Source organism: Aethalodelphis obliquidens, unplaced genomic scaffold (assembly GCF_003676395.1).
Source record: "Aethalodelphis obliquidens isolate GAN/ISIS:26980383/991018 unplaced genomic scaffold, ASM367639v1 scaffold9, whole genome shotgun sequence".
Classification (NCBI taxonomy): domain Eukaryota; kingdom Metazoa; phylum Chordata; class Mammalia; order Artiodactyla; family Delphinidae; genus Aethalodelphis; species Aethalodelphis obliquidens.
The window spans coordinates 43,847,249-43,874,603 of NW_020837953.1; the positions used below are offsets into that span (position 1 = coordinate 43,847,249).

A 27,355-nucleotide genomic window follows, 5' to 3' on the forward strand; every position below is an offset into this window, starting at 1 on the left:
TTTTAAATGATATACCTTTGTCCAGGGAAAGAAGAGAAGAGTCGGTTATTCCAGCCTTCACCACAGTGAAAGGAACAGCTAGAGAACACGTCTCTCTCACCGAAAGCCGTGGAGAACCTGAAATGCGTCCTTAGTTGTGGAGGAGCAAAGACGTGGGCCTTGGAGCTGGTCGGACGCAGGTTCAGATGCCAGATTCACCCTGACTCTCCAGGACCTGGTGCTTTCAGTGGGGTCTTGGGTCCAGCAGCACTGGCATGCCCTGAAGCTTGTTAGAAATGCAGAATCGACTGACTTGGAATCTGCATTTTAACCAGATCCCTGGGGATTCTTACACAGGTGAAGGTTTGAGGAGAATTGATGTGGGACCCCGGACAAGTCATAAAACCTTGCCTCAGTTTCCTCCCCTGTAAAATGATGATTATGCCTACTTTAAAGGGCCATGTGACAAATGAGATAATGTATGCCCTTCATTTAGCACAGTGCCTGGTACATAGGAGGTACTTCGTACTCGTCTCCCGCCCTTGGGTTCCCCTATCTCTCAGGGAGTTTCCATTCTTTTCCAGCTCGAAAACCTCTTCCTTTTTAAACTTGAAACAATTGCAGTGCTGCGGTCGGAGGCTAGAGGGCGCTCTCGACATTGTCATCGCGGAGAACGCGGACACCGGGATGCGCTGGCGGTGTGGGTCTCCCATTGGCCGGGTGGTGGCTGCAGGTGTACTGCTGCTTGGCTCCTGGGCGGGGGCAGTTCGCCCAGGGCTCCCCTCCTGGGGCTGAGTGTCCTGGGTCTGAGCCTGCAGCCTCAGTCATCTGCCTCCCCATTTGATCTGCCACCGCGAGTTATAAACAAACTGCCCGGCTTCTCCAAACCTCCCGCGCTCAGTCCCCTGGCCGGTAGGGAGGCGCCTCACGCGGCCCGCTAGACGTTGATGAAAGATCCCTGGTCGCCGTCGGCCGTTTCGGGCTCCACGCAGCGCCCCTTTCTCCGGGTGACCCTGCGGTTCCGGTGGAATTTGACGTAGCAGCGCAGCCCTGGGTGAAGAGAGGCAAGGGAGTCAGGGATGTGACCAGCCAGACCCCTCCGCACCCTCTGGAACCCCCTGCATCCTCTCACCACCACCCCCTTCTTTTTTCTGTCCTACAACCAACCCATCCCCCGCAGAGCAGCCTGAATGGGCTTAAAAAAGCGAATCACAGATGGAGAAGGCAAGAGTGAACAGATGGAGCACAGGGGATATTTAGGGCCACGAAACTATTCTGTGTGATACTATAATGGTGGGTACATGTCTGCACATTTGTCAAAACCCATAGAATGTGCCACACAAAGAGTGAACCCCTAATGTAAATTATGGACTTTAGTGAATAATGTATCACTATTGGTTCATCAGTTGTAAAAAGTGCACCACACTAAAGTAGGATAATAGGGGAAACTGTGTGTTTGGGGGGGCATGTGAGAACTCTGCATTTTTTGCACAATCTTTCTGTAAACCTAAAACTGCTCTTAAAAAATAGTCCAACATATGGGAACATATGTATAACTGATTCACTTTGTTATAAAGCAGAAACTAACACACCATTGTAAAGCAATTATACCCCAATAAAGATGTTAAAAAAAAATAGTCCATTAAAAACCTTTCGTTAAAGGGATGCAGATTCTGCCCTCCCCTATAAAACCTCCCACGACTCCTCATTGTACTCAAAAGGAGATCCAAACTTCCTACCCTGGCTTATAAGACCCTCTGGGACCTGGACCTGCCTCCTGTCTGCTCTCTTCACCTCCCACTCCCCTCCTCACTCTCTAACTCCAGCCACACCCAGTTTTCTTGCTTTTCCTCATACACCCATTCATTTTTGGCTCCAGGGCCTTTGCACTTGCTGTTCTCACAGCCAGAAATGCCTTCCTGAAGTTCTTGGCATAGCTGGCTCCTTCACAGCCTTCAGGTCTCAAAGGGACCCTCCCTGACCACCCCAATTAAAGTAGTCGTGGCCCTCCTGGCCCACCAGTGGGAGGGGTTCCTGGCTGTGGCTCTATCATAACCACATGTCAGGCATCCCCTGACATACATGGGTAGACATGTTTTTCATTTAAGGCCACAGAAGGCCACATCCTCCTGATTGGGGGTGGGAAGAGATTGCTCAGTGTGGCCTGAGCAATCCCTACATTTCAGTTTAGGAGTGACCACAGGGAGACAGGAGGACATCACCTGCTTAAGATCTGCTTACGTCACTGTCAAGAGAATAAAGGAATTGCTGTGAAGTTTGTGCTTTGGGGTCTAGAATTGACACCTGGATCGCAGCTTTCAGACCTGTGGCCACACAAAATACACTTAGGAGGGGGGCAGTGGATTATAAGCAGGAGTGGTTGGTAGCCACAGAAGCCCTTCTGGAACCCTCCAGAATCCAGGCTGGCCTAGACTGCTGGGCTTCATCCCTGGAACCTGAGTTCACCATTCTGGGATTTCTCAGAAGCCCTCAGGACTCTTGGTCCTCAGAGGGTTCCTGACAGCCTCTTCCTGGACCATCTTTCATGAGCTGTCATTTCTACTCAATTTTTTTTTTTCTGGAGCCTGAGTCTCCACGGAGGAAGCAAGAATTTTGGTGGGACCGACCGGGGTGGGAGAGACCACGGGAAACGAGAAATGGGCTTTTGGCTGGACACATATCTTTTGGATGCCTGAAAAGCGACCCCCTCCTACCTGAGGCCCTGGGGAGGAAGGAAGGACGCCTTCCTGGGCAGAGGGGCTGGGCACCAGCGGGGTGTGTGAACTTAGTCGGGCCACGTCCCCCTCACGTGGGCAGGATGGATCTGGAGGCCCTGGCGCTACTCCGGGCTTCCTGGACCTCCGGGCCATTCTGCACCTCAGTCTCCTCCTCTGCGAAATGGGCCGCCAGCCCGGCACACGGGTAACAGAAGGCAGCTCCCCGGCATCTCCACCCCTGCCTGCCTCCATCCCCTCACCTCCCAGCTGGTCCTCTGTGTCTCCACTCCTGCCCCCAACAGTACTGCGGCCAGAGTGAGCTGTTACACTCGTAAGTCAGACCAGGTCACTCCCCTGCTTAAAACCTGCCGACACCTTCCCATTATAACTCAAAGTCCTGCAGGATCCTCCCCGCCAGCTTCTCCTACTTCCCCTTCTGCCACCTTCCCCGTTGGCTACTGTGTGCCAGGCGCCCTCAAACATGCCAGCCTCATTCCTGCCCGAGGCCCTTGGCTTTGCTCTGCCGCTTGCCTGGGACTCTCTCTCCCTCCCCCCACCCCTCATTTTCAGGTGGCTGGTTCTGCAGTCCGCTCCTGCCCACCCTTTCTAAAACACCTCCCAGACTGCTCCTCAGGCCAGTCTGGATTATTTTCTTTACAGCCCCTATCCCTTTCTAAAGACATCTTGTCTACTTATTTGCTTACTGTTGTTCATCTCACTAGAATGGAATCCATGGGCGCAGAACTTGCTGGCTCTCTTTGCCGCTGAATCCCCCATGTCCTCATCAGAGCCCAACACACAGTAGGCACTCAATAAATATTTCTTGACAGACTGGATGAATGAATAATTGGACCTAAGCAGCTTTATCGCTCTCACAGCAGATAATTTTTGAGGCTAATGTGAGAAAAAATTGGGCATGTATCTCAGAATGGTCAACAGAGGGACTGAGACCAAATCCCTTCACTCGGGAAATGTGCGCCCTGGATGTGGGATGACACTGAGTAATTATTGCGCATTTTTGGTATTTTGTTTTTAAAAGAGCACTTATCTCTTAGATGTGTATACTGAAATATTCACAGATGAAACAGCTACACTTCCAGGAGTGGCCTCAAAACCCTATTGCAGGGATGCCCCTGGTGGTCCAGTGGTTAAGACTCTGCGCTCCCACTGCAGGGGGTGCAGGTTTGACCCCTGGTCGGGGTAAGATCCCACGTGCTGCGCAGCGTGGCCAAAAAAAATATTTAAAAAATCCTATTGCAACGGGGGAAGCAGATGGGAGGGGAGACAGCACAGATTGGCCATGAGGGAGCATTACTGAAGCTGGGTGACGGGAAATGGGAGTTCATTATACTATCCTGACGACTTTAATATATGTTTGAAATTTTTCAGAATACAAAATTTAAAATGTTCTCCCACTTTTCTAGCTATGTAGGTTTGGGCAAGTGGCTTAACCTTTCTGTGCCTCAGTTTGCTCTTGGGTAAAATGGGGAGAACAATAGCTCCCTTCCTGGGATCGTTGGGAGGTTTAAGGAGATAATGGGTAAAGGGCTTAGCACAGAGCCGGGTACACCTGGGCCCACCTGGGCAGGAGGGCACATACCGCTCCACGTGGGAGCTCCGAGGAGTTAAAGAGGGAGCCAGCCGGGCAAGTGCATCCTTCCCTGGGACAGTGCTGGGAAATCCACCCCCCACCCCTTGTTATCACGCTTGGAATGTCTCCCCTGGGATAGAATTCCGGTATGAAAGCACCAGGCTTCTCAGATTTGATCTTATTTTAAAAGATACGCTCCTCTCTCCTCCCCTCTCCCGCCTCCAGATCATGGGAGATCATGCCAGCTTGTATTTCAAGAGGTGAGAAAAGCAAATTTGACCAACGATGCCAGGAATCGAGACTAAATGAGTTCACAGATTGTGGGCGCCGAGCAAAGCTGCCCCTGCTCGTGTCTTCAGCCCCCCGAGGGGTTCTCCCACCCCCTTCTCCGCCCACCCCAGCTTGGAGGAGAAAGGGAGGTTGCGAGGTCTCCGCACCGAGGGAGCCCCCGATGTCGGGCTCACCTTCCACACACATGCAGTCGTCAAAGCATTTGTTGTTCAGGCCCCGGTTGTGGGGCGTGCAGAGGTGCTCCCGGAGGTCGCAGCAGGTCCCTGCCCACACAGCAAAAGCACACGCGGTCAGCCACGCCGAGCGGACCCTCTCTGTGCCCTGCACACGCTCCCACTGGACAAGAGATACATCATCTCCATGGTGGGGCCATCCCGGGCAGGATGGACCATCTGGTGCGCAAGGCTCCCAGCTGGAACCACTGACGAATGTCACGGCCGAGGCCCCTGGGGGTGGGCGGCAGAGACCCCCAGACGCCCCAGATGGGCAATTGATTGATCATGGGAGGAGCGAGGGCGCTGTGGGATTCCCCCCCTGGGTGGAACGGCTGGGGGCTGTCAGGTGTGAAGTTAGCATGGAGCTGGGAGGGGCCTCAGTGATCACGGAGCCAACGTCCTCTTTGGACAGATGGGGAAACAGAAGCCCCCGAGAGGCAGGCCCTAGGCACGGCCTCGCCCACCATGGAGCCAACTCTCAGAGCCACTGTTCAGTTGGCCCAAACTTGAGCCTTTTCTTTCTGCTCAGGGTGAAAACAATGGTTTGGAAAGAAAACAGCCTTTCAGGGAGCTGGCGGTCTGGCTTATCCGATGCCAAATGGCTTGTTGGGTTGCTGTTTTGTAGAATATTCTGGTCACTGAATTAACGAGCATCGTGGAGGTGTGCAACTCAGATGTCCCTCCGGAAGGCACTTGCCATCCATCGGCCAGGAGAGCAGTTAGCTGCCAGCCTCCAGCTGTTAACACCTGCAGGAGCCTCCTGAGCCAATGTCACACTGTTCCGGAGCAGAACAGGCCCAGGCAGTCACTGGCTCAGCGGGGGTGCCAGGGCCCGGCTACCTGCCCAGCAGGGGCCTCTTCTAACAGGGAATCTTTGCTCTGGAGCTCCCCGCTGGGCTGGCAGGCGACTGCATCACAGTCTCCTGTCCATTCCTCCTTCGTTCCACTTTTATCATTCACAGGCCTTACCCTACCCCCCACCCCCAGAAACCTCCTGCCCTTCTAACTCCCCCTTGCTATCGTCTTCTCAGAAGTTCCGACTGACCCAATCAAGGGCCAGCAGTTTAGACCATCAATCAAAACCCCAGGCCTTAGGGCTTCCCTGGTGGCGCAGTGGTTGAGAGTCCGCCTGCCGATGCAGGGGACACGGGTTTGTGCCCCAGTCCGGGAAGATCTCACATGCCGCGGAGTGGCTGGGCCAGCGAGCCATGGCCGCTGAGCCTGCGCGTCCGGAGCCTGTGCTCCGCAGCGGGAGAGGCCACAACAGTGAGAGGCCCGCGTACCACAAAACAAACAAACAAACAAAACCCCAGGCCTCTGTTTTCAGACTGTCTTAATGGGCTCAGCTGCTGGACAGGTCAGGATGTCATCAAAGTATCCCGAGAAGCCCAGCAGTGTCATGATGGGACAAGGACAGAATTAAGCCCAAAAAGACGTTAGGAGAGAGAAGTCGAGAGAAGGGTCATCATGATTTAAGGCAGCGTGGGGCAGCGGTTCAGAACCAGGCAGACTCAGGTTTGAGCCACTTCCTAGCTGTGTGACCTCGGCTGAAACACTTAGCCTCTCTGAGCCTCAATTTCCTTGCCTGAAAATGGGGAATGATAGGGTCTCTTTCTCTGGGTTGCTGTGAGGATTAAATAGAACAAAGTATGACAGCAACTCTCAGTAAAGTGGTAGCTGTGGTTGTTATTATTTACCATCCCTAAAGAGTCCTGCTCATGTGTCTGGGAACACCCTCCCCCATCCCTACGCAGGTTCCCCCAGCGCCTGGCCTAGTGCCTTGAACACGACGCTGGTTCGGTACCTGGCAGGCAGTCCTGGTGATGGTCGCAGGGCTCCCCTTCAGCCGGTGATGTTTCATTCCCATCACTGGAGAGTTTGCCCCGGTGTTTCTCTGGGGAAAACAGGATCTGTGGTCAGAGGCTGAGGCCCAGCAGGGCAGAGAGGTTAAGCACAGAACACCAGGGCGAGCGCGCCCACACCGCCACTCCCAGTGTGGCTTGGATAAGGACACAATACCTCTCTCTGCCTCAGTTTTCTCTTCTCTAAAGTGGGATCAACAGCAGAACAGACCTAACTTTTTTTTTTTTTTTTTTTAAGGTTAAGTGAGTAGCTACGTGGAAAGCGTTTGCCGTGCGATGAGCACTTGAGAGCAGCAAGTCCATTTCAGTTGTCCGTGCCATTATAGACTCCAGGCCCCCTATCCCACCTTGGACATATGTAGGTCAGGCTGGGGTCACCGAGGCCCCTACCCCAATGGATGGTGGGAGAGGGGAGGGAGCCCAGCAAGGGGGTGGCGGGGTGGGTAGACATACCTTTCTTCTTCGTAGACGGCCAGACCTCAGGCTTTAAGTCTTCATAATCGGTCCAGTCAAACAAGGCCATGTCCAGTGTGGGCATCACCTCCCCGTCGGGCCTGGGATGAGCCTGCAGAAGGGGGTAGAGCGGAGGGAGCTTGAAGAGCCCAACAGGTGAAAGAAGAAATGTGGGGCCCCAGGACCAGAGAGCAAAGGAGGGGCTCCTCAGAGGCCAGCTCACCCTGTGCTGGACAGCCTGCAATCCCAGCCCGGGGACATCAAGAGGGCCGCCCAGAGCAGCCACCCCCAGTGTGGGACGGTGCCTACAGGCAGCTGATGTAGTCGGGCAAGTGGTCCACCAGGCCCTCTGGGGGAGGCGGGGGGAGGCAGCTGTGTCCGCTCAGGAGGAAGCCCAGCTGCGTGTTCCCCTGCCCCTTCTCTCCCCTGCAGACGGCATCAGCTCTCTGTGGCACTGTTGAGGCCACGGCCGTGGCTCAGTTCCACTCACAGCCCTGGCCACAGTAGGATGTGAACCCACCTTCAAGGGCTGGGTTCTCAACACATGGGCCTCAGGGGCCCTGCGACAGCACGGGTAACCATGAATTCGTCGGAAATGGCCCATAGTCTTATCAGAATCTCAGGGGGGTGTAAGACCCAGAAAGAGAATAAGAAAGATCTACTGCTAAAAAGAAGTTTTATTTCTTCTACACATATATTTATTTTTGATCATTTTTAATGATTTTATTTTGAAACAAATTCCAAAGCCCCAGAAGAGGTGCAGTGATGCACCTCACATTAATTGCAACAAGTACCCTCCCTCTAGACTCACCAACGGTCGGTGTATTTGCCACATTTGCTGGCCTGCTCCCTCTCTGTGTATCTTTTTGTTTCTGTTCTTGTTTTCTTTGTCTGTGCCACGCGGCATGTGGGACCTTAGTTCCCCGACCGGGGATCGAACCCACACCCCCTGCAGTGGAAGCGCGGAGTCTTAACCACTGGACCTCCAGGGAAGTCCCTTCCATATATCCTTTTTAAAGGTCTGAAGCAGATGGGTCAAAGTGTTAACTAAAGCTTGTTAATTCTGGATCATGGGGACATGGTTTTAAAGATTATCATTCTCTGTACTTTTCAGCATGTATGAAATTCTTCCCCAAAGGCCCTGCCCTTCCAGATGCAGAGACCAGTGTGCTGAGCCGACACTTGCTTCCTTGGCATTCCCTAGAGTGAGCCCCCAAGACCACTGCCTGGACAGTGGCAGCCCTCCCTGGCCAGTGGGCCCACTGGCCTGAGCTGGGCTGGACGGGCATCGGGAGACCTGGATTCCATCCAGCCCCGCCGGCCTGGACCAGCTCCTTCCTGCCACTGTGCCTCAGTCTCCCTAAATGTACTAAGAGGGCTTTGCATGACATCATCTCAAGGACCCTTCCATCTCCGAGGCCGCCCCGGGCCCCTTACCTGGGGCCACAGGGATGTGACGGGCAGGATCAGGGACTCTTCTGTGGCAGGTGCTGCCTTAAAGGTGGTGAGGTAGAGTATGGTGGGGGCCAGGCTGGTGGAGGATTCCTCCATCGCGGCATCTGGGGCCTGGTCTTCTGACAGCTCCACCTTCTTCATCAGGGAGCTGGGACCTCTGACCAAGGCTCGGCCTGAGACAAGGAGCAGGAAACACAGCAACTGTATCTGCTTGCCACCCACCACCCCGTATCGGCCCACAGCTGGACCCACATTTCCTGCTGCGAACAGGGGGGCGGCAGGAACCATATGACAAGCTATTGGCTCAGCCGACATCGCTGCTGCCCACCCTCCTGCGGGGGTGGAAGCAGGAGTCTGGGGGCAGGACGAGGGGGGAAAGTCTTGGATGAATTTGCAGTGTTGCTGGGGAGATGGCCCAGGATTCTTGCTCTAAAGCAATATTCCAGCAAGTTGCAGCCAGCAGTGTAAGTGCAACGAATGGAACTTAGTAGGATTAACCATGGAAGGCTTCCTGGAGGAGAGTAAGTTTGAGTAGGGGAGCAACGTGATGAGGCCGAGAGGCATTGCAGGGAGGCAGAGGCCTTTGAGAAGGCTGGGAGGTGAGAGCTCCCTACGTGGTGATAATGGCCGTTTTATTGAGTGCATGCTGTGTGTGCTGGGACCATGTTGTACGCTGGGTCCTGTTTTACAAGCACTATTTCACCTAACCTTTGCAGGAGCTCTGGCAGGGAGGTACTTTCAGCCTCATCTACAGGGAAGGAAACTGAAGCACAGAGAAGTTAGGCAACTTGCCTGAGAGCACACAGCTAGTGAGTATCAAAGTTTGAATTCGAACCCAGGTCCATTTGTTGCAAAACCAATACTTTTAACCACTGATGCTGCCTTCCAAGATATGTGGGCAGGATGGGGTCGGATGAGTGTGAGGGGGGAGAGTGTGCAGGGTTGGGGGCTGGTCGGGAACCAGGGGGCTTCGAGAAAAGCTAGAGGCCCCATGCTCATCCTTGCCTCTTTTTCTCAGGCAAGATCTGACTTTAAGGTTGGTTGGGTCAGTTGGGGCCTCCCCACCATCCAGAGATGAACCCCAGAGAGTAGGAAGGGGACTCGGGGACCACTGAATCTGCTCTATTCATTTTACAGAAGGAAACTGAGGCCCCATCAGGCTGAGACCTTACAGCTGGTCAGCAGGCCTGGGCCTGGACTCCAGACCTCCACTCACCCACTCTCCTGGGAGCGCCCGGCTGGTCCACGGGAGCTGGGGCTGGAGCTGGGCTGGGCTGAGTCCACGCCCCGTGTATGCCTGCTTGCTTGCTGTCAAGGCTGCCACTGCCCCCACCCCACCTGACACGTGATCCCCAGGGGCGGGAGGCTGAGAGTCTAAGCTGGGCAAACTCCCCTGTGTTCTGTCCACCTGGGGGGTCTCAGCGGGCCTGGAAGGGAAGCCCCAGCTGTTTGCAGGAGAAGGTGGGGCTGAGGCTCCACCACCCCCCTCCTGCAAAGCCCCCGCCCCCATTCATGCCTGTGGCACTCGGTCTGCCCCTAGAGGCAGTCATGTCACATGTAGAGACTTGGAAGCCGAGGTTGCCTGCCTGGGCTCTGGCCAGGGGAGACTGGGGAGGAGCCTGCTGGGTGGGGCTGCTGGGACACGTTTGTTCTGGGGAGGCTGGGACCAGTGGGTGGTTCGGCTCACAGGGGATTTGGGAACGCGGAGGGAACTTAAAGGAAGGTCAGAAAGACGAGGAAGAAACCCCATCAAACAAACAGAGCAGAGGCAGGAGAAATAAGGACGTGACCGCTCTCCTTGGTCAGCCGTGTCCAGGTCAGAGGACGCGACTCAGCACTGAGAGAAAACTGAGAATTAACTAGTAACGACCACTGCCCATTGCCCCTGCCACGTGCCAGACACCATTCTGGGTGCTTCAGATAGCAAGCCGGCTCTGAATCTACCCTGAGGGCAGAAGGGGCCATGACACTCACTTTGCAGAAACTGAGGCACAGAAAGATGACTTGCCAGTAGGTAGTGGAGCCAGAATCAGACCTGGGGCAGATCTGGCTTCAGAGTCTAAGCTCTCGGCCTCTGCTCTGTGCCTCGGAGTTGATTAAGTGATGTGCTTGGAGGGCACCGAACTGTCCCATCTCTATTCAGGACTTACAGTAGGATGGATTTAGGTCAGATACGAGGTAGAACTTCCTGATTTAGGAGAACGATCTACTGATAAGACTGAGCTCCTATGGCCACATGTCCTTCTCTTCCTCCCATGCTCCACGCCCAGGCCTTTCCCAGCGTCCACTTCTTACCAGATCCCTCTGACTTCAGTGAGACCCCTCCCTTCCTCTGGGGGTCCACTACCTGCCCCCTTTGGGGACTCTGGATGTCCTCCCCGGGACCTCACACCATTGACACCGCCGCCCCCCACTTCCCCCCCTCCCCCACCTCCCTGTCCTGTCCTTGAAGTCCCCTTGGCCCTTTGGATCTGATCCCTCTCCCCCACTCCCCCTTCCCCTTTCGTTGCAGGGCCCCACCCCCTCGAAGACCTCCAGCTACCTGTGTGCAGTTTCAACCTCTCCTTACGTCTCTTGTGATCCCTGCCTCGTTTCTTCACCCTCTCTGACCCTGGAGACTGGCTCTGCTTCTCGGGGTAGGGCAGTGTCAGCCCCAGGAGCAGATCCTTGTCCTGCAGCAGGCCTGCAGGACTCTGCCCAGGCAGCAGCCCCCCTGCCCCTGGCAGCCTGGAGGCCTGCCTGGTGGTGGCAACCACAGCCCCATCCTGGGCCCGGCCAGGTGTGCCTGGGTCACGCTCCTTCTTGCCCAGGCCCTGCCGGCGGTGGTGGCTGGTCTGGGGCGTCCACAGTGCTGGGCCCGGGAGGTCGATGTGATTCTCCGGGAGGTTCCGAGCAGAGCTTCCGGGTCCCAGGGAGACTGCCAGGCTCAGCTCCAGTAGCAGGAGGAGGGCGAGGAACAGCATGGGGGCAACGTGGGTGGTGGGCCCAGCCATGGGCGTTTCCCTGCAAGAAAAGCAGGACTCTAAGGGGGCAGCCCTCCTCCTCCTGCACGGCCCGGCTCCCCAGTCCCCTCACCCCCACTATTATAGCCTAGTGCTCCTCAACAGGGATGGAGGGGGACTTGGCCCCCTCACCCCTCCAGGTGACATTTGGCAACATCTGGAGACATTTTTGGTGGTCAAAGCTAGGCAGCACCACTGACTTTACTGGGTGGAGGCCAGGGATGCTGCTAAACACCCTACAATGCTCAGGACTCCCCCGTGACAGGGAATCGCTGGCCCAGAGAGACCCCAGCGCCGAAGCTGAGAAGCCCTGGTTTCAATAGTTGAAGAAGCGCCCAGGCTCCAGATCAGTCTAGATTCCTCTTTCTGTACAAACCTCTGCCTTTGGCTAAGTTCCCCGGAATGAGCTGAGTCCCTCCAAGCTCAGAAATAGGCCGATAGTCCCAGAGACTTGCCTCAAAGCCTACATTCAAACAGATGGAATAATAGCATGTGAGCACGTGCTGTAAGTAAGAATCGTGTTCAGCGCTTGGTGTGAATTTCCATCCCTTGGTCCTTTCACCGAGTCTCTGAAGTAACGCCTATTCTTTTCTGAAGTGGAAATAAAGGCTCAGAGAGGCTGTCACACGGAGTACGTGGCATTTATGCAACTGCTATGCCTGTGCTCTGAGCTCCCACGTGCTGTCCCGGGACAGCCCAGGCCTTGCCTTTTCTTTTCCTCCAAGTTCCAGGCAGGTTCTGACATGGCAGGCGCTGTCCCTGCTGGGGCTGGGGAGCTCTGGAGGCTGGACTCTGACCCTGCAGGGTGGGGTGAGCTACCTCTGACCTACACTGGGGACAGCCCATCTTTCTGCACCAGAAGTGGTGTCTCCTCAGGGGACCTCACTGCTCCCCCCTCTGCGCCAGAGGAAGAGTCGGAACCCCCAGATGCTCCAGGAGCACTTGGAGCTAAGGCTCAGGAGCCTCGTGGCTGGGGGACAATGGGAGTGTCCCACCCCCTGGGGCCCCTCCCCCATAGCCCTCCCCCCTACACCAACCTCACTGCATCCGGCTGAGCCGGGCACCAGGTTAGCCAGGCTGATGGAATTTTCATGGCCTCCCTGGGCCCCCTGCATATTCCATTAGGTTCACAAAGGTGCTTACACAACCGTCTCCTTGTGATTTGTGGCCTTGTAATTGCCCAGGGCTGAGGAAAGGCTGATGGCCTGGGGATGACTGCTGGCTCTCTCCCTCCAGCCCCCTCAGGTCCTGCAGCCCCCGCACTGGCCATCCCACCCCAGGTTCACCGTTAGCCAACGCTGAGTGAGGGGCCCTTGAAGTGGCTGGGGAGGGACAGGCTGACCCACCCTGGGAAGAGCGAGGGGTCTGGGGGAGGGAAGCGGCTCCTCCCCAGCTCGCCTGCTCACCAGCCTCCTGTTATCCTGCTGTTCTATCATCCCCCAACTGGCGTGTAGTGGTCCCCCGGGAGGTGCGGGCCTCTACTGCCCTGGGCTCTGCCCCACCAGCCTCAGCCCCAGCCTTTCCATAATGAGGGCCCGGGGGGCCGGTGCTCAGGCAAGGCCTGCACTCCTGAGGCAGCCAGGTGGGAGGAGGAGGGGCCCTTCGAGAGGCCTGTCAGTCAAGCATTGTTCTGCCCCCGGGGACCCCTCAAACCCTATTTCCAGGCCTCAGGCAGATGCCAGGCTGCATTGAACAGACTCCACCTCCTCTCCCTGTGGCTGAGAAAGGCTGAGTCTGTGTTGGATGCTACTCTGACCCAGCCCCGCCCTTCGGTCCTGCGGAGACATCACATCGATAACCTGGGAGAAACCCACAGAACACCATCAACAGGGGACCTTTGGGACACTGGCCTGGTGAACAGAATCCCTCCACCTTGAGAGTAGGGAGGAGCAAGGTGGGACACCCAGAAAGTGCAGGCAGGGGCTTCCCTGGTGGCGCAGTGGTTGAGAGTCCGCCTGCCGATGCAGGGGACACGGGTTCGTGCCCCGGTCTGGGAAGATCCCACATGCCGCAGAGCGGCTGGGCCCGTGAGCCATGGCCGCTGAGCCTGCGTGTCTGGAGCCTGTGCTCCGCAACGGGAGAGGCCACAACGGTGAGAGGCCCGCGCACCGCAAAAACAAACAAACAAACAAAAAAACCAGATCTGTTGTGGCTACACAACACTATGAATGTACTAATGCCACTGAATTATAAAATGGTTAATTTTATATTATGTGAATTTCATCTCAATTTTAAAAAACATAGAGGGGGCTTCCCTGGTGGCGCAGTGGTTGAGAGTCCGCCTGCCGATGCAGGGGACGCGGGTTTGTGCCCCGGTCCGGGAAGATCCCACATGCCGCGGAGCAGCTGGGCCCGTGAGCCATGGCCGCTGAGCCTGCGTGTCCGGAGCCTGTGCTCTGCAACGGGAGAGGCCACAACAGCGAGAGGCCCGCTTACCGCCAAAAAAAAAAAAAAAAAAAAAAAGTGCAGGCAAGGGACCAGATGAGGCTTGGCAGAGGGGTGAGGGGTGGGCAGCCCCACGGCGTGTATGGGCAGCGTGCTGTCCCTGTGGACACACATGAGGCCGATCAGTGACCCCGAGCCAGCCTCTGAGCTCGGTGACCAGCCTCGGCACTAGTCCCAGAGGACAGCTCCTCCCCTGAAGAGCCAGGAGCTGAAGCCCAGCCCCATCCCAACCCTACACCCCCATGCATCACGACCCCACCCATACTTGCCATCTCTCCCAATGAAGTCCTCTTACCAAGCCCTTGCCAGTGGCCATGGGTCTGTTCATCATACCCAGGAACCCCAACTTCAGTGCCATCTTTGTTCCCTCTCACCCTTTGCACCCCACAAATCATGTACGCAGCCAGCCTGGGGCAGGGAGCGGGGATTTCAGCATGCAGCCTGAAGCACCTGAGAGGCCATCCCTCTCCTGGATGGATATCAGTCCCGTCCAGCCCCCGGACCCAGCCCACACTGCTGCCAAAGTGCTCTGATCCTGACCCTCTCCTGCCCCAAACTGTCCATGGCTCCCTATCCCTTTCCCATTTAACCACAGACTCCCGCTTGGGTACTCAAGATCTCATATAATGTGGGCCCAACCTAACTTTGCAGCCCTGACTTCTATTTCCTCCCCGTCACAGCCAATAGAGACTATGCCCTGGGCCTCGAGCACCTCCCATCTTTCCTGTCTCTCTCTTCTCGCTGAGGCTGTTCCCTCTGCCCGGAACAGCCTCTCCTCTTCACCCTCATCTCTGTCTCTGTGGAACTCCTGCCCATCCTCTGGGACTCGTCCCAAATGTCCCTTCTGGCAGAAAACTCCCCCCTCAGGGCTCCCACACAGCTCTGCCTGGCTCATTTCCTGCTGGGGCAATCAGCATTTTTTAAAGCCCCCGACTAGGAACCTCCCTGCTGGTCCAGAGGTTAAGGCTCCACGCTCCCAATGCAGCGGGCCCAGGTTCGATCCCTGGTCGGGGAACTAGATCTCACGTGCCACAGACAAAAGATCCCGCACGCCGCAACTAAAGATCCCGCACGCCACAACTAAAGATCCCACACGCCGCAACTAAAGATCCCGCTCGCCGCAACTAAAGATCCCGCTCGCCGCAACTAAAGATCCCGCACGCCGCAACTAAGACCCGGCACAGCCAGATAAGTAAATAAATATTAGAATAAATAAATGAAGTCCCTGAGAAGATCTGGGGAAGATCCCTTTCCCCTCTGTCCCTGTCAGATTTACAAGACCCTGCAAATAACAGGCACTGACAGCTACGGATCAGGATGGAATCAAACTGACACCCGAGCAGAAGATCATAAAGAGTTCCCAGGGAGGGTGTGCGTGTGCGTGTTTGTGTGTGCGACAGAGAGAGAGAGAAGGAGACAGCTAAGTGAGGGCTGGGGATGCCAGCACCTCTTTGCCCTGAAGACCGCATGGAACCCTGTCCCCAAGCCCACAGCATTTGTACTTGAATCTTGGCACATTCCAGCAGCCAAGATGCCAGCCTGGCAAAGAGCCACTTGGGGAGCACGGGCTGCTAGAGAAGCCGCACTGAGGATGCACAGCGATGCGGGCTCCAATCCACTCCGCCCGTCTGGAACCAGCTGGAGGCTGCCTCCCAGAGCACCAAGCAGCCGGGAGACCAGGGGCAGCAGGTGCCCCGCGTGCCCCACCCCCATCAGCCTGGGATGGTTCTGCCCGAGGTTTGCGCATAAAGCCTGCTCTTCTGGGCCTGGGTCGCTTTCCCCCAGGATTGGGGACGCTCAACAGCTTTCAGTCACCCGGGACAAGAGAACCATCCACAGCCCCGAGACAGCCATCTCACAACAGAGATCTACTAGTGACTCCTTAAAAACTAAACTGAACAAGAGCACTCGTCATCATAGGAGCTGCCACTCCCTGAGCGGTTGCAAAGCCCAGGCTCTTACAAGCTTACTTCATCCGTTTCTTATTGCATCCTCTCAATTGCCCTGCACAGGGCAGGTTGTTCTCCATTATTTTTAAAATGAGGAAACCCAGGCTCTGGGAGGGTAACCCACAAACACAAGGTGACAGCACTGGTGAGTGACAAAGCCCCACCTCAAGGCCTGGGTTCTCTCTGCACCCCATCGCCCGTCCACTGAGCTTCCTCGGGGGTCGCCTACCTCCCCCACGTAACCTCCTGCCATTGCTGCGAGTGCCGTCAGGGCCCCGGAGCGGGGACCAGGCAGCTGGGAAGAGGAAACTGACAAAGGAGGGGAAAGGGGCTTGTCTCGCGCCCTTATCCCGTCCCCATACTGTGCAGAGTTGAACTGCCGGCGTGGTCTCCATCCAGAAGCCTGCGGGGAGGCAGTGTTAATGCAAATGAGGGCAGCTGATGGAGCCCGGAGCTCGCTTTGATTCCTGAGCCCCCTCCCCCCTCCCCACAACAGCCTTGCATTTGGGGACCGGCGACTAGGGGAGCTCCTGCCCACCTGCCTGGCAGACAACAGTGAGGCCTGAATTCCTCCTTCACTGATCAGCTCACCCGATGCCTGATGGGCTGGACGGGAGAAGGGGGCGGGTAGGGGGGTGGGAGGTGGGAGCAGTGCTGGCTGAAGGGGGTCCGATGGGAATCCTGGGCCAGGAATATCAGTGATGCTCTGATGGAGCCTAGGGATTACGACGCTCAGTCCAGGCTGTGAGCCAGACAACCACCCCCCAGGAGAACTTGGCCGTCAACCCCCCTCCCTGACCCTGTGTCTCCTTCTCGCGTGTGAAAGTGACGCATTTGAGCCACCATATTTGGTAGAGATGTCTCAGGGGTTCTCTAAGCATTTGATTCTAACCTCACTTTTAAAAAATATTTGTTAAGCTATTTTGAAAACTGTAGGTAAAAACAACAGACACTCTCAAATGCGTCCTCTACACACTTTTAACTTGGGTACATCCCCACAATAACCTGGCCTCCTCCCGGGTCACTGCAGAGTGTTCCAGGGATGCGAGGTGAGCAGTTTAAAAGAACTGTTGCCATTTGCAGCTACTTATTGACATGTTCCAGGATTTTCTGGACACCAACGACCAAAGCCTGTTAGAGGCTCGGTCTCATATCGACAAATGCAACTGACATCCATAGCCTGCTTTTATACCATTGAAGACAGCTTCTTTTTTCTCTTTGACTTACTGTAAAATGGGCAATATTGTACATTGGGGGCATAACAGTGGTCACATGGCATCCCCATGGAGGAGAAGCTGAAGAGTCTGACGGCATGTAGGGCTTGAAACTGTATCTGCACAAAACGGAAAACGTTTTGGTTTGGGGAAGAGATTATTGGTGGTGTTGGTGAGGTGCTACACCGCTCATAAAAGGCTGCCTTTATTGATTTTATATGTTGGGATTATGGATAAGATTTCATGGGAAATGATTCGTACTGCGCAAAAAATAATGGGGGGGGGCACTAGGGGAAGACCACTGGATCACTGGGTTAGATCAGATGGTCTCGAGGGCTCGGTCTGCCAAGGCAGCCTAGGAATTTATGATCTATAGTGACAAGACTCCTCCATCTGTCTGTCTATCCAACCGACAGCCCCCTGTGGGGAGGGATGACACATCATATCCTCCAGGTTCTGGAGTGAGCCCCCAGGGACCAGGGACAGGTATTGTGAAGTAGCATGAACTCAGAGGACATATTTGTGAATGTTCAAAGACAAAGCGTGGGAATTCCCTGGCGGTCCAGTGGTTAGGACTCTGCGCCTTCACTGCTGAGGGCGCAGGTTCAATCCCTTGTCGGGGAACTAAGATCCCGCAAGCAGCTCGGCCAAAAAAAAAAAAAGACAAAACGCAGCCATGCATGATGATGACAAGCCCATCCCTGGGCCGTCCCTCCCTCTCTCTCGCTTCTGGAGGAGCTCTGCCTTGCTCTGGTCGCCCCTCTAACCGTGACTGACCCCCAGCCCCCAGATGAAACCCTAACCCACCGAGCCGCTGGGACGGGCATCCTGAGGCCAGTACAGGGGTCTCTGGGATGACTGGGACACTTCTGTCTTTCAAGGGCTCTTCAGAAAGCGGTGCACAGTGCTGGGGGCCAGGGATCTGAACAGGAAGGGGCCCTGATTCCTGCCACTCCCCTGGCCACAGCTCAGGTCTTGAAAGGACCCTCCACATGGAAACATCCTAACCCTCTTTAGCTCATAAGAAACTGGAAGGTAGCTGCCTTCTGCTAAACCTGGACCAGAAGGGACTTCCACCCCTGAGAGGCCAAGAAACATCTCCAAGGGGATCTTGCTCCCTTAAGAGAACCCAGCCTTCCTCTGGGGCAATCTGGGAGCCAGTATTCTTAGCCACAAGCGATGAGCTCTCCCGGCTCATGGGGGAAGTGGGTCTGGAGTTTTGTGGCCTGCTGGGCATCTCTGGGGACCCTGACACTAAGGGCTGAATTCTGTCCTTCACAGTAGCTGCCTCAGGCCAGACTGGGCTCTGTGTAGGTGCCCCCTTATCACAGAAGTCTTGCCACATTCCCTGCCATGTTTCCAGTAACACAAACATCCTTCGGTGCTGCTGTCTGCCCAGGCCCCAGCTTATCATCCAAACATCCTCCACTCTGTGGTCAGAAGAACAAATCGGACACTAGCTTTCCTGCTTAAAACTCTTCAGTGGACATTTCTGCAACTCATACAGCAGACAAGAGATTAACTCCTTAATATATAAAGAACTCTCACTCCACTCTCATCCCTGGGAGCCCTGGGGGCAATGTTTGTATGCCCAGAACCCCAGGTCAGTAGTGCTTAGGACAGATTTTGTGAGATGCAGGAATTCTCTCTGATTTTGTTTCCACATCGCCGTGAAGATTTTAGGAATGCTCTAACTTGGAATGATCTGCCTGACTCTTCCCTCTGGCACCCCCTCATGACTTGACTGGACACTTCCTGGAATGGCTGGAATCAGACAATGGAGGTGGCCATCCCCAGGTATCCTCTTCTGCTCTTAGAACAGTGGACAGTGGGGCCACCTGGTAGTCAGCTCCACAAACCTGGAACTCCAGTTGGGGTCTTAGAGCATCTAAGACAGCAGGTTCCTGTCTTCTTTAGGGGGAGTGGATTCCCCCAGGGCTGGAAAATGAGTAGTTGTAATTGTTCAATCAAAATAGTTATGTCCCATAATTCAAAAAGAGTCATGTACCACAATGTTCATTGCAGCTCTATTTACAATAGCCAGGGCATGGAAGCAACCTAAGTGTCCATCGATAGATGGATGGATAAAGAAGATGTGGCACATATATACAATGGAATATTACTCAGCCATAAAAAGAAACGAAATTGAGTTATTTGTAGTGAGGTGGATGGACCTAGAGACTGTCATACAGAATGAAGTAAGTCAGAAAGAGAAAAACAAATACCGTATGCTAACGCATATATATGGAATCTAAAAAAAGAAAAAAAGGTTCTGAAGAACCTAGGGGCAGGACAGGAATAAAGACGCAGACGTAAAGAATGGACTTGAGGACACAGGGAGGGGGAAGGGTAAGCTGGGACGAAGTGAGAGAGTGGCATGGACATATATACACTACCAAATGTAAAACAGATAACTAGTGGGAAGCAGCCGCATATCACAGGGAGATCAGCTCGGTGCTCTGTGACCACCTAGAGGGGTGGGATAGGGAGGGTGGGAGGGAGACGCAAGAGGGAGGAGATATGGGGATATACGTATGCATATAGCTGGTTCACTTTGTTATACAGCAGAAACGAACACACCATTGTAAAGCAATTATATTCCAATAAAGATGTTAAAAAAAACAAAAAACAAAAATGGTTATGTCCTCAATGACAGTGGGGGAGAGGAGGGGGATCCTAAATTCTTGGGCTGGGCTCTTCCCAAGTCAATTTGGGACTAGATTCTGTCTCCCGAGCCCCTCCCACGATCCCCCCACCATCACACCTCATCATGAGTCATAATTTCCCTGTCTGTGAAATGGGATTATTAGCCTGTCATGAGATTTGACTATTTAGGAAATGAGGACTTCTGTGTGATTGGGGAAGGGGAGGTTTCCAGGTATGGAAGGAACTCAGGCAGTGTAGGTGGGATGGAAGGCAGCAAAGATGAGCTTCCTGGAAGGGGGGAGGGGAGATAAGAGTTGAAACATCTGCCCTGTGGGGTACTCATCGGTGGATTGGCCTTGACAGTCCTGAGCTAGTCCCTACCCATCTCCCCTGCTGCCCTGAGGCTCTGTGCCCCCAAAGTGCCACCTGTCCAATAGGAAGGGGCCTCTCAGCACCCCCTAGGCCTCAGAACAGCCAGAGCCCCACCTACCCCTCCACATGCCTTTGTGCCAACCTGGCCTCACACAGAGAACTCTGCCTCTTGACCCGTGGAGCCCCAGGGTGGAGACTGCCAGGGACAGTGAACCAGGTAGTCACCACTTGCTGAGCTCCTCTGGGTGCAGGACCTGGATGCCATGCAAGGGAAACTGCTCTAGTCTGAAGACCTTGTCCCTGCTTCTGGAAATTGCCAGTCTGATTGGGGACAATAGCCCTGGCCCTGGGGAGCTCCCACTGTAACAGGGAAGATCTAGGTCTTGCCTTGGAGGACTCTTAGACTGATGAGACGCGGCTCCTGTCCTCAGGGAGCTCTCAGTCTGAGCAAGAAAAGCAGCCCCTGCCCCAGGAAGCCTCCAGTGTAACAGGGGAGACCCTGTTGCCGCCCTTAGGGATTTCCCAGTCTGATAGGGGAGACACAGCTCTGGCCTTGGACGTTCCCAGAACATGGGGAAAACATACACTTCGCTGGAGGGAGCTTCTATTCTGTGGGCAAAGACACAGTCCTTGCCCTCCAGGTGTCCCCACTCTGACCTGGCAGGGAGGCCACAGACCTAATGAAAGATTGAGGCACAGATGTAATTATTATTGATTCAAACACAAAAATGTCAGCCCAAATCCATTAAGCTGAGCCATGGGAGAGCACCCCCTGACCAGAGCGGAAAGAGCTGTGTGACCTTGGGCAAGTCATTTGACCTCTCTGAGCCTCGGTTTCCTCTCCTGTAAAATGCTGGAGAATGAGGGGAGGCAAAGGTATACAGAGTGAGTGGTACCCAGTAAGAGTGCAATAAACAGTAGCTGTTGTTATTATGAGGAGGGGAAAGAGCGGGAGTGGGGCTTGGGGGTGGGTTCCTGGAAGTGTTTGTGCATCTGTGCCTGCGTGTGCATGGGGGCAGGCACAGGGGGCCACGTCCTCAGTGCTCGGTGGGGTGATGGATGGCTTCGGTGGGGCAGGTCAACACAGGCCCAGGCCAGCCTGGAGGGGACCATTGTCTTAGCAAATGAGGTTTGCCTTTCCGCAGGGGCAGCACCATCTGCTTTTATTATTTCCAACAGCAGCCTCGGGAATTCCCACCCCCCTGAGGCCTCACACCTCAAAAAAACTGATGTAGGGCTATTGTTTTGGGGGGAGGGAGTGGAGTCCTACCTCCTGCTACATTACAGGTACTCGACACCCCTCCTCCTCTCCTAAGCCATCCTCCTGGCCCCCTATTCTCCAAATGTCATTATCTTGGTTCCCAGACAATTTGGTCGCACCCATCACTTAATCGAGTGACAAAATGCCCACTGTCAGTTCCGGCAAAGGTCAGTGTGGAGTAGAAAGACACCTGGAGTCAGACAAGCCTGGGTGTGAATCCTGGCTCCAGCATTCAATAGCTGTGTGACCCTGGGCAAGTCAATTAACCTCTCTGGGCTTCAATCCCACATCTGAAAAATGAATGTTTGCTTGGGTGTCATTTATAGGGTATCAACTACTCTAGGCTTAGAGCTTTATATATTATCTAGTTTATAATTCAGCCCATTGAAGTGGACAATACTTTTCAGGTAATAACAATAGTAACAATGGTTCAACATTGGGACAAAGATTTGAAGGATTTGCTCAAGGTTACACAGTAGCGTGAGTGGTAGAGCTGGGATTTGAACCTGTGGCCACCTGACTCCAAAGGCAGGCTCTTTGACCACGCCTCATGCTAACTCAGTAACTAGTACGAGTACTGACGCTGTGACTTTCAGGGATGACACGTGGTGGGGGCCTTAACCCAGAGCCTGGCACAGAGGGGGCCCCTAAAAACTTGAGGTGTGCAATTACTTTATCCCAACTGCTCTGGATTCCAGCACCGGTACCCCTACACTCACTCAGGGACGTGTCCCAGACGGTCAATGCCAGGCCATGGTGTTGCGGGGTGCAAGGCTGCCAAAGCTGGGAACTGGTATGAGGGGGGCAGGGCCTCTAGTGGCAGGGTCCTTCCTGGGGAGGCCTGTGTTCCATTGGCTACGGTGGCCCACGTGAGAGGAAGGGCTGGGGTAGGACAAGCAGAGGGCCTGGAACAGCGAGAGAGGTGGGTGGCACCTGAATGGGCCAGTGGAGAGATGTTAGTATGACACCTCCCCACCCCGGGAACATGCCCAGCTCGTGCTCTTCCCAGGCTGTGGAGTCAGGGAGGCCAGGATGCAAACCGCTGCTCTGCCACATTTCTGGCCGAGGCAAGTGAAGGTCCAGGTCACGTAGCTGCTAAGCTAGTCTGCTGAACTTGGGCAGTCAGTTCCCTGTCTAGCCGATTTCCTCTGTTCGCATCAGGCACAGAAATCCTCCTCATCTTCTGGAGGCGTGCAGAGCCCCCAGTACCACAGGGACTTTCCAGGAGGCTTGCTCCCCGCTCCACAACCTCACCAGTCTGCCCTAGGGCCAACTCTGCCCCTGGCCTGGCCAGCAGGACCCAGTGGAACCCACGGATAACCTGTGGCTTGCAATTGTCAGTTCATTCCTATCTCCTTGGCCAAGGATTCCATATATTAGAACAAATACGGACAGAGCACGTGCTGTGCTGCTGTGTGCCAGCTGTGTCTCAGGCACTGGGACCCCAAGCGGAACAGGACCCAGCCCCGCCCAGGGAAGTGCAGACCACGGGAGAGACAGGGAGGCAAGGGGGGCAGGAGGGCTCCCCACAGGAGGGGACATCTGACCTTGGCCTGCAAGGGGAGACATTTTAGTTAGAGGGGAGAGCCCTAGCAAAAGCTCGGAGGCAGTCAGGGCGTGGAGATGATCGGCCCTCCGTCATGGCTGAAACCCAAGATGCCGACAGGGGGTGTGATGGGAGGCAGGCAGCATAGTTCATTTAGTGGAAACAGGGAGCTATGGAGGGATTTAGGGATGCGAAGCAGGGTGAATTGAACGGTGGGAAGGGAGGCAGAGAAAGTGGCAGAAAGGATTGTGAGCAGGAGTCTGGATGGGGTGTGTGTGTGTGTCTGTGTGTGTGTGTGTGTGTCTGTGGGTGTTTCCAGTCCCATTCTTGCCTCTCTAAAGAGAAAGGCACTAGTTGCTAGCTCTGGCTGTGGCTGAAAAAAAAGCTCAGCTAGGGGAACCCAGAACTTTCCAGCCGGGAGAAGATGTCCCTCTTCCGAAGTTGCCCTCATTATGGCCCTAAGCCCACATCACTGCCCGACTCCTGGGGTGGTGTGTCACCTGTCGCGATGACATAGACGATGGTCAGAGGGTTTGGGTGATTACACAACAGGTGCAGGGTCCAAAAGACAATCCCCCCCAGAGGAAAGGAAATGGCTCGTGAGCGAGAGCCATTAAAAAAGAAATGGGTGCAAGACAGAGATTCAGAATTGGGAATGAGCCACATGGATGCCTCATGGTCAATGACCAGCTGTTGGCAACATCGACACAGCCACATTGAGCTCATTTTGAAAGCAGACACTCTTTTCTTTCTGATTTTTAAGCTCCGATTTTAGGACAAGCAGAGAGGAGGAGGGAGAGAAAGAGAGAAGAGTGCCAGTAACAGCGTGTAGGGGGAGGTGACCATGATACGGGAGGGGCCACAGTCAGGTTTCTCTGCAGTGTCTCTAAGCCTGAATTTTTGATCCATTTCCCCCTTTCTGTGGACCCCCTATCCCCACCCCACCCAGGGACTGGGACTGTAGAATCCCCCGTGGCCACCGAGTGTGTGCCTCGCTGGCATCCGATATGTTTTTTTCACTGCTTTCACATATATCCCTATAGGTAGGTGCTATTATCCCCGTTTTATGAAGGGGGCACTGAGGCTCAGAGAAGTGCGTCCCTTTGTCCAAGGTCACTCCCTCAGCCTCCGTCTGCCTGACCCCAGAGGGGTGGTACTGAACCAGTACTGGGACACTTCTTGCATGCCACCAGGCTGGGAGGTGGGCAGCATGGAAGACGGCTCCATGCAAGAGAGACCAGACAGAGGCGAGGGCAGAGGGAGCACGCAGTGTGGTAAGGCAAGACTTGGCGGGAAACCCAAGAAGTCTCACCACTCAAACCTCGGGTCCTGCAGGAGCCTGAGACCCCGGCGTGCGGTTGGAGAAAAGCCAGCAGTGGAGAGGGAGGGAGCCTGAGCCGGGGCCAGAAGAGCGAGGCCAGCGCTGTCGGGGTTGCTAGCGCGAGGAACTGGGCAGTGCTGGCGGGGGGCGCAGCCGGAACCTCCCTCTACCTGCAACACACCCCAGCCCCGTAGGCAGCCTCGAAAGAAGCAGAGGGCACTCCTGCCAGCTCTGTCCGGAGCTTAGGGAATCTTCCAATCTTCTTCAAACGATGTCAGATTGGGGTCCCCAGCCTGAGAGATCACCGGGAGACTCAGAGACAGAGAGACAAAGAGAGACCGGGTCCCAGAGGGAGAAGGCTAGTGCCGAGGAGGAGAGTGGGCGAGAGCCGCGTCCGGAAGAGGGCGGCAAGGGCGCACGCTAGGCAGTGTCAGAACGTGGAAAAGTGAGTGTCCGGCGGAAGGCGGGCGGATGAGGGGCCCAGGAGCAGAGCCAGGAGCCGAGGGGAGACGCGGCGAGGAGCGGAGGCGGTGGACCCACTGACCGACGGGTCCGAGGGCCGGGAGGGCAGGGAGGAAAGCAGCATCCTCACCTCCATCCTCAGTCTCCGGCGCGCCCCGCCCCTGAGCGCTCCAGGTAGCCCACCTTTGTCCCGGCGCGCAGCCAGGTGAGGCGGGAGGGTGGAGCCAGGGGCGGGCCAAGGCCAAGCCTTACCTGTCCAACCGGCGGGGCAGGGGCCGAGGGGCGCGGGGCCGAGCGCCTGCGGGAGCCGAGCGCAGCGGAAGGCCAAGCCGCGAAGCCGGGACCGCGCGGAGAGGTGCGCGGGCGGCAGGAGGATGTGCCGAGGCTGAGCTGGGCTGGAGGGAAGGGGGAGGGGGCGGGCGTGAGGGAAGGGGGCGGGAGCACGCGGAGGGGACGGGGGAGGGGCGGCGGCAAGCGGGCTCCACTGCCCCCAGCCGAGGGGCAGCCCCGGGCCGGGCCGGGCCCCGCGCGCTCCCAGCCAGCGCGCCCTCGCCAGCTGCGCTCGGCGTTCCGGGCCCCCTCCCCAGAGGCCTAGCTGCCGCCGCCGCGAAGGCGCGGGGCAGACAAAGAAGGTAGACAAAGGCGGGCGCAGCCGGGCGGCCGTGCAGGCACCGGGAGAGGCGGGCCCACTCCTCCCGGTGCGGAAGAGCCGCCTCGGCGCGGCCCGGGGCGCGTGGGACGGGCGGGGCGCGGGCAGCGGTGGCGCATCTGGAGCGGCCAAGCAGGGAGCGGGCGACAAAGGGCCGCGGCAGGGGGTCCCTGGCGGACCCCAACAATGGATCGGAGCTGAGCGCTCAGCTGCGGCCGCGTCTGGCAGCGCAGAGGCCGGCGGTTCCCCAAAAGGATTATTCCGCCTAGGCTGTCAAATGGGACGGAAGAAATGCCCTGTGCGAGGGAGGAGGAACGGGGCACCGCGGGGCCTCAGTAGCCTCCGAAAGTGCGCAGAGTTGGGGGCGAGGTTCAGGGAGGGGTCGGTCTTCGACGTGGGGGTCCAGGGGGGTCTTCAAAGCGCTACCAGGTGAGACTGGGGAGCACTGACGGCTGCGCTAGTGTCCGCTCCCCACTCACACACCCTGGGAGGGAAGGGAAAAAGACAATACCCCTACCCAACACACACACACACACACACACACACACACACACAGACACACACACACACACACACGCGCGCGCGCGGTCCGCCTCTCGCCACGCCCCGTCCAAAGTAGGTCCCCAACCCGGCCCAGGCAGGACAAAGCCAGCGCTAGGGGTGGCTCATCCATCCCAGAGCAGGGTGCCGCGTCCTGCCGACCCTGGGAGTCCCGGAATGCTGTGTTATGGGTCCCGCGGCCCCCATAACTCACCGCGGGGTCAGGGGGGCCGCAGGCGCTGCAAAGATCAGAGAGCGGTGGGGCGGGCCCGCGTTCGCGGGAAGCAGCAGTCTTGCCTGGCGCCCAGAGCTGGCCCAGCGGCTTCCATTTCGACCGTTTTCTTCTTTCTCCAGCGTGGCAAATTATGGTTCAGAGTTTTAAGAGCTCCGCTCTGTAGTCGGGTAAGATGCCTGGGCCCCTCTTCTGCTGTCATTCATTCCCCGTATGCTTGGTCAAGGGGCCTAACCTCTCTGAGCTCACCGTTAGCCGTAACTCTCAGGGCTCAAGGATTAAGTGCAGTGGCCTGTGTAAGGAGATAATGTTCCTAAGGTCCTGACCCCACAGGATATGCTCTAGAAAAATTATCTGCTATTGTTACCGTAATATTATCAGCCTGATGGGCAGGCACGAGGATGGATTGGGTTGTGAGCAGAGCAGAGACATCATCTGACTTAGGTTTTAACAAATTCACTCTGATTCCCAAAGTTGAGAATAGACTGCATTTGGCAAGGACAAAAGCAGGGAGACCAGCTAGGAACAGTGGCAGGGAAGAGGTGATGGTGGCTTGGGTCTGGGAGGGGGACAGTGGGTATGATTCTCTCTGTCAAGGATGAAGCTGTGGCCCAGCATTTACTGAACCGGAAGCAAGTTATTGGATCCTCTGGTTCAAATGCTGTTGCGATGGCTATTCGCCAGTGGGGCGATCTTTCGCCACGCTTGGACTCTCTGTTCTCTGGGTTCTCCCAGAGCAATGCTGCAAGAAAAGGTGGATGTTAGGAGAGAGGTCTGGACTCCTATCCCATCTAGGTTATGGTGACTTTGGGTCTCCGTTTCCCCATGTTTGAATGGCCAAAGTGGAAACAAGTCAAATATCCATCACCTGATGAGTGGATAAACAAAACGTGGTATATTCATACAGCAGAATATTATTCGGCCACAAAAAAGATGAAGTACCAGTACATGCCGCAGTTTTGGTGAACCTTGAAAACATGAACGCTTCGTGAAACAAACCAGACGTAAAAGGCCACATATTGTATGATTTACATGAAATGTTCAGAATAGGCAAGTCCATAGAGACAGAAAGTAGACGAGTGGTTGGTTGCCAGGGGCTGGCAGAAGGCGAGACTGGGGAAGTGGCTGCCAATGTACGCGGGGGGTTTTCTTT

The 27,355-nt window shown here is 55.7% G+C and overlaps 1 protein-coding gene across 2 annotated transcripts; it reads right to left on the minus strand.

Annotated features, from left to right (window-relative positions):
* DRAXIN (dorsal inhibitory axon guidance protein) lies at window positions 1–25,100 on the minus strand. Of its 2 annotated transcripts, none has more exons than XM_027110730.1 (7): window positions 25,034–25,100; window positions 11,106–11,566; window positions 8,546–8,736; window positions 7,109–7,220; window positions 6,598–6,687; window positions 4,752–4,841; window positions 1–1,029 (listed from the first exon to the last, which is right to left on the minus strand). In XM_027110730.1, the coding sequence occupies exons 2-7, from the start codon at window positions 11,554–11,556 to the stop codon at window positions 917–919; spliced, it is 1,047 nt and encodes a 348-aa protein (XP_026966531.1). In that variant the 5' UTR covers window positions 11,557–11,566; window positions 25,034–25,100; the 3' UTR covers window positions 1–916. The 2 variants fall into 2 exon arrangements, with proteins under 2 accessions (XP_026966531.1, XP_026966529.1); XM_027110728.1 differs by lacking the exon at window positions 25,034–25,100 and adding an exon at window positions 8,291–8,293 and having other exon boundaries at window positions 18–1,029; window positions 11,106–11,556.
* Window positions 25,101–27,355: the final 2,255 nt, after the last annotated feature.